This window comes from Leptonychotes weddellii, chromosome 4 (assembly GCF_054177405.1).
Source record: "Leptonychotes weddellii isolate Sample4059 chromosome 4, ASM5417740v2, whole genome shotgun sequence".
Taxonomy (NCBI): domain Eukaryota; kingdom Metazoa; phylum Chordata; class Mammalia; order Carnivora; family Phocidae; genus Leptonychotes; species Leptonychotes weddellii.
The window spans coordinates 505,142-511,777 of NC_138372.1; the positions used below are offsets into that span (position 1 = coordinate 505,142).

Here is a 6,636-nt window from a genome sequence, read left to right on the forward strand (position 1 = left end):
GCAGGGGCTTGAAAGGGTCACAGGTTCAGAGATGAAAGAAGAGGCAGAGACTGGAGCTTTCTGGAGAATTTACTGACCAGCAGGGGTGGGGGTCACAGTGAGGCGCCCGACCGGGGATGCCCTGGGCAGGGTGGCCACACTTGCCGCAGTGGGGCTTGGGGGCCTTATTGCTGCTAGGCCGGGGCCTCCACCAGACCCCTGCCCCCCGCCCCCCAACCCCCTTTGCGGCCCGCGGACGCACACGCCCCATGCACATGCTCCCGTGTGCAGACGTGGGCGCGGCTGGGCGCCGGCCCCTTCCCTGCCAAGACCCTCTCCCGGCCTTGCTTCCCTACGCCAGAACTGGTCCCGAGAAGCAGCCGGGCGCACAGGAAATAACCGGGTTTAAGTAACAGACATGGTCTCAGCCCAGGTGCGGGTGAGACTACAGTGCGCGGGGGCGAGCAGGTGGTCCCGGCCGCCGGCACAGGTGCCCAAGTCCCCCGCCCGCCCTCGCTCAGGGCCCGCCGCCCTGATCCCCGCGCCCTTTCCGGCCCGGGAGGCCGGGGTCCTCCCCCCAGGCCGGCGGCCTGCCCCGCCCCGACCCCCTTTATAAAAAGAAGAGGAGACAGCACCTTCTGCTGGACACGCCCGGCGGCCGCGGGCGCCCTGGCCCGGGGCGGCCGTCCAGTCCCGTGTGCGTGGGCGCGTTGGCCGAAGGCCCCGCGAGTCTTGCGCGCGGCTCAGAGGTGCCGCGGGCTCGGGTGGCCGTTGTGGTAGAGTTTCTGCTTCACGTGCACCATGTTGCCGGCCGCCTCCTCGAAGGGTCTGTGCGGCCGCCGGCCCAGCTCCCGCAGGCTGCAAAGCTTGGGCAGCCAGGTCCACGAGCCGTCTGCGGGGCGGGGGCGCGGTCAGGACGAGGTCAGGGCGGAGGCGTGGGCGGCGCGCGGTGGGTGGGGAGCGCGGCCAAGGAAAGGCGTGGGCGGGTCGGTGTTGGAGGCGTGGTCGAGCGGAGGCACGGCGTGGGAGGGGGCGTGGTGAGAAGCGACGGGCGTGGCCTTGGTGGGGGCGTGGCCATGGCGGGAACGTGACCCGGTGGGGGCGTGACCTAAAGGGTTGCGGTGGGGCGGGTGGGCGAGGCGTGGCACCGCGGGGGCGTGGCGATAAGGGCGTGGCCTGGGAGGGAACGAGGCGATCCCTGGTGGGGGCGTGGTGTGGCGAGGGGGCGTGGCCTTGGAGGGGTGGTCCGGGAGGGCGCGGCGGGGCCGGTTCTGGTGGGGCGTGGCGCCGGGGGCGTGGCCAGGGAGGGCCCGGCGGGGCGGGGCCCGGGGCGGGTGGGACGCGGTGGGGTAGGGTGGGACGCAAGGGCCGGGCCGCGCGCCCCCCGCCGCCCTCACTCACCGTAGCGCCGGCCGGCCCTCCAGGCGCGCACAGCGCAGTGCAGGACGCCGTCCATCCACACCAGGAACCAGCTGATGCAGAAGCCGAGCAGCAGCCCCAACATGAGGTCGATCTCCTGCTTGGTGACGTTGTCTGTCACGAAGTAGTTCTCGGAGGCGTCCACCACCGACTGGTCCCCGTCGTAAGGGATCACGTAGTGGATGTGGTGCCTGGGGGTGGCAGGGCGGGCTGGCACCTCTCCCGTGGGGCGGGCAGCGACCCCGGCGGTAAGCGGCACCCGTTCGCCCTGCTGGCCTTAGAGCAGCCCTTGTGCGGAGCTGAGGTCAGGAAGGGGCCCGCCCACCGGGCAAGAGGCTGCCCAGAGGGGGTAGTGTGCGCTGTCAGCGGTCAGAGTGAAGCCTGCCCACGTATCACCCTCCTCCGTCCTCTGCCCCGGGGCTCAGAGGCAACAGTGCCGGGTCACGGGAACAGTGCAGGTGAACAAGCTTCCAGGGCGAAGGCCCGGGGCGGGATGTCCCCATCCAGTCGCAGGTTCACAGCCTCCCCTCCCACACGCCCTCTCATCCTCCTCCCTGCTACCAAATGCCAAGTGGGTCAGCCCTGCCCTGGGCCTCTGGTCTTCCTTCTGCTCCTTCATCCTTTGCAGGCACCTCCCCTTCCTCTGTTCTCTGGGCTGGAGGTCCAGCGGGCTCTGTCCAGTGTCCATCTCACGCCCCCTCTCCTGCCCATGTCCCCACAGAGGTGCATGTCCATGGCCGGCGCTGCGGCTCCCGGGATGCTCCAGCTGCCCCAGGTTCCCTGGACTCCCATGTGTTGCCTCCCCCACCAAGGCCTGTGCGGTGTTTCTCAGCCTCCCTTCCCCCCACTGTCCAGGCTTGCCTCTGAGGAACTTTGAACTCTCCCCACATGCTTCCCTCCAGTTTCAGGCCTTTCTGGATTCCCTCCTCCAGCAAGCCCTCCTGGGCCTGGGTGGGGTGGCCCTACTCAGGAGATCAGCACCCAGGACAACAGACTCTGGGTCTGTCCCCACTCCCGACCCCCTCTTCGGCCTGCAGGAGAGCCCAGGAGAGGGACCGTGGGGTCCACCCTTCGCCCCTGTCATCCTCCTGCCTGGCAGTGCAGGGGCCTCTCTCGAGCCCTCCTGCCCACGGGGCCAGCTCTCATGGTTCCCCTCCTCCCCGAGCCCCTTTGCTGGTCTTTCCAACTCTAGCCCCAATCCCCTGAAGTCCCCGGCCGCACACACTCCCCCCACCCTCCCCGTCTGCTCTGAGCTCTAGCGCCTGTGTGGCGTCTCCATGTGGGATCTACAGACACCTCAAACTCATACCTAAAAATAGCTCCTCCCTCCCCAAACCTGCTTCTCCCCATCTTCCCCTCAGTTAGATGCTGGCACCTCCGCCTGGTGTTCAGCTGAGATAGGTCCCTACCCCCACGCCCCAACCTCGCAACTGGCCATGTTCCACACTCCCCCACAGGGACCGTCTCAAATACGGAAACCCCACTACTCCTCCCTGATTCCCTGCTGTTCCTTCCCTACCGATGTCCCTGCACCAGCGGGGTCCACACAGCGTCTTCCTCCCAGTAGGAGCCCAGCAGGGATGGCGGCAGGCAGGCCTCTCCTCACACCCCTCCTGCTCCTTCTGGGAACTCTGGAGGCCATCCTGCTCAGCATGTCCAGAGTGTGACCAGTCCCAGTGGTGGGGCCTTGGCTACAGCCCCACGGCTCGGAGTCAGTAGCGAGGACGGCCTGATACGTGGCAGCCATGCTTACTGATCAGTTTGTCAGTAGCTACTGTCAGTCACCAATAAGTGGTGGAAAACTATTAATCACCACCCAGAATGAACAGCAGCTGCGGGTTCCCCAGGAGCGGACGCCATTCGTGACCCGTTCAAGGTCCCCATCACCGGGGGCGCACAAGGCCAGGCAGGCCGCACAGGGGCTGCTAACACAGAGCATCACTGTCCCCTCCTGCTTTACCCAGCCTTCTGGGCCGAGGACCCCTGACAGGGCCTTCCTCAGGACTGCTGCTTCCTGCCCCTGGACACACAGCTGGTCAAGGTAGGGAACTTGAAGGTCAGGCTGCCAAAGAAGCCAGAAACGTGCCTGGTGCCCTGCAAGCAGGGTGAGGCCAGGGCCCCAACCGCCCCCGGCGGCTCAGGACCTCCAGGGGGTCAGAGGTCACAACCTGTGCCCCCATCCCTGGCCTGGCGCCTGCAGCTCCTCGCTGCCCCTCACGCTCGCTCCTCCTTCTCCAAGTCAGGCCCCTGGTCTCACACGTGCACACGGACTTTCATGACGTGTACATACACGGGTCTTGCCTGGGCCACGCATGCTGCATGTGCCTACCTGAGGTCCGAAGCATGTTGTGTATACACGCCGGCCGCATGCACAAGACGTGGCGTGTATACCATGGACTCAGGTCCCCGAGCTCCACGTGTGTGCGTGTGCATGCTTCCCAGGCACGAGCGCGGCGTGTCGCATGCGGATGCACATGCACTCAGCCTGGCACCCAGCCGTCCCCACCATAACGCACACCCCGCCTGCCGGCACGCACACTAGGAGCCTTCATCTACACACGTGTCCCCTGCGTGAAGTTCTCCGCATGGCAGGTCGGACGCATACACGTGTGCAGGCTCCACACGGCGCATGCACACACGGACAGAGCCGCCTGGGGCAGCCTGTGCACACGGTCTACACACGGACACTTCCTGTGCAGCACTGTTCTCTGCAGACACACTCGCCGTGCCCACGCGGAGCACACTCGTCGCTGTATGCTGTCTGGGTGCTATGCGTGCACTGTGCATACACATGTATGTTGTCGGTGTGTAAGAATACGTTGTACACTGAATCCACGTATCCTGTGTGAAGTGATGTGGACACACGCACCCAGAAGCTCTACGTCTGCAGCAGGGGCGGCTCTCCGGGTTTTCTGCGTCCCCAGACGCGCTAAGCTGCGCACACAGGACTGGCTTCAGCCGGCACCCAGCGCGCGAGCGTCCTAGCTGAGTCCGCACGGACTCTGGATGCTACGGATGACGCGTCCACGCATCCCGGGCAAATACACGCTGGAAACACCCCCTGTCTGCCCAGATGGGTCCTTGGTGTGAGGTCACAGGCACATACATGCTGGTCATGACACAACAGCCCACACACATGTAAAATGTGCCTCCGGGAGAGTCTCGGGACCACCCCGGTTTAACCTGCTCATAGTCGTGGCTGACCCAGGTGGCCATGGGGCTGACCTTGTGCCCTTCCTTAGTTTGGGGCTGTGTGCACCACGAATGAACACAGGGATCTCTGGGAAAGAGTGCGGCCCCCCCCCCCCCCCCAGCAAACTCTTCCGATGGTTCTTGGGACAGCACATGCGAGGGCCATTACACTCCCTCTCTACCTTCCCTAACGTGTGGGTTCTGCTTCCATACGCTGCTCGGTAGCCATGGCACGTAACTGTCCTGTCTCTCTTACACACACACCCACCCACAGTGTTTGCACACGTGTCCCTGGGGCAGAAATACAGGACAGGGTTGAGGAACACAGCTTCCGGGCTCGGCCTGCAGTCCCTCAGTAGCTGTGTGACCTTGGGCAAGTCTCTATCCACCCAAGCGTCTCTCTGCTTTCTCTTGGTGCCAGCATGAGGGCTTCCCGTGGAGATGCTGGGCATGCGAATGTGTGTGCGCTATGTGTACGCACATGGATATGCACAGACAGTACACACATGCGCGTCTCATGAGAACATGTTTATTTTGTACATGGACGTACAAACATGCATGGCCAGGAAGACTCCGTCACTACACGTGCACAGAATGGGGGCGTTCACACAGTGGATGTAGGGGGCCTGGGTTCTCCCACGGCTCTCTGAATGACCTTGAGCAAGCCACACCCAGCTTTGCCTCAGTTCCTCCTCTGTGCAATGACAGGGCTGGACCAGATGCCCCTCGAGGTAGGCTCTGCCCACCTTGACCTTCTGCATTTCCCTGTACCTGGCTTGCAGGAAAGTTCATGAACATTAGTGCAGGGCCCAGGGAGGACGGTGTACTCTGTGGGCACAGCCGTGCACAGGATCCCTCCTGACACACAGGGCTGGGCTGTGGCTCTCCTGGCCTCCAGGCCCTGGACCAGGAGGCCTGGGGCCCATTCTGCCCATCACCCTGGCACAGGCCCTTTCTCTAAAGGCATTTTGGGAGGGGGTCCTAACTACTCAGGCATGCTCTCCCTCCTGGAACCCGATTGGCCAATCCCCAGGTGCCCAGCGGAGGCTGGGCAGTCCTTCCCCCACGGGCCTAGCGCAGTCCTGCAGCCAGGCCTGCTTGGGGCTTGCCTGCGCCCCAGTGGGCCCCGCCGCCGCACATGTGTGATCACGCGTGTGCCCCACCGGGCGCGGACTTACCGGCCACAGTTGCAGTGGCAGACGCGGTCCTCGCCCCGCAGGTGCGGGAGGATGTAGTTGTGGAATCGGTCCAGCAGTGCGTTCATGTCCATCAAGCACGCGATGGCCTGGAAGAGCCCATGACCGGTCAGCGCCGAGAAGCGGGCCTGGCCGGGGCCCCGGGGCGTGGGGTGGGGTGTGGGGGGCGGCGCGCTGGGGGTGGGGGAGCGCAGCCCTGGGATAGGGGTGCCCGGGGCAACCCCAGAATCGGGGAGCTCAGGGCAGTCGAGATGGGAAGCGCAGGCCAAGGATGGGGAGCTCGGCGCTGCCGGGAGACGGGGAGCACAGCCCGGGGATGGGGAGCGCAGCCCGGGGATGGGGAACGCGGGGCAGCCCGGGATGGGAAACGCAGGCCGGGGATGGGGAGCGCAGGCCGCGCGGGCCGGTAAACAAGGCGCGGGAGGTGGGGGAGGCGGCGCGCGGGCGCGAGAGGCGGGCGCGGGCGCACGGGAAGCCCCTCCGCTCACCATCACGATCGACGCCCCCAGAATCATGAAGATCATGGTGTTCGCGCTCATGGACATCGGGCGGGGCCGGGCCGGGCCGGAGCGCCGCCCCCCGGCCCCGGCGCCCCCCCGGCCCCGGCCCGATGCTGGGCCCCCGCCGCCTCCGCAGAGGTCAGCCCGCCAAGCACCCGCCGGGGAGGAGGCACGGGGCGGGGCGGGCAGAGGACGCCGCCGCTCCCGGGGTCGCTCGGCCGCCGGGCCGCCGCGCTCGCCGCGCCAGTGCGCTCCGCTCCGCCCTCGGCCTCCTCCCTCCGCGCGCTCGGCGCCGCTCCGGCCTCCGCTGCCTGCCCGCCCTCCGCGCCCGCCTCCCGGGAGGGGCCGCG

At 66.4% G+C, this 6,636-nt stretch overlaps 1 protein-coding gene across 2 annotated transcripts; it reads right to left on the reverse strand.

Moving 5' to 3' along the window:
* Positions 1 to 51: 51 nt before the first annotated feature.
* On the reverse strand, positions 52 to 6,583 carry TMEM240 (transmembrane protein 240). Of its 2 annotated transcripts, XM_006732406.3 has the most exons (4): positions 6,275 to 6,583; positions 5,769 to 5,875; positions 1,381 to 1,589; positions 52 to 871 (listed from the first exon to the last, which is right to left on the reverse strand). In XM_006732406.3, exons 1-4 carry the CDS (start codon positions 6,329 to 6,331, stop codon positions 723 to 725), a joined length of 522 nt encoding a protein of 173 aa, XP_006732469.1. In that variant the 5' UTR covers positions 6,332 to 6,583; the 3' UTR covers positions 52 to 722. The 2 variants fall into 2 exon arrangements, with proteins under 2 accessions (XP_006732469.1, XP_030882955.1); XM_031027095.2 differs by lacking the exons at positions 52 to 871; positions 1,381 to 1,589 and adding an exon at positions 5,104 to 5,361 and having other exon boundaries at positions 6,275 to 6,581.
* Between the last annotated feature and the right edge of the window lie 53 nt (positions 6,584 to 6,636).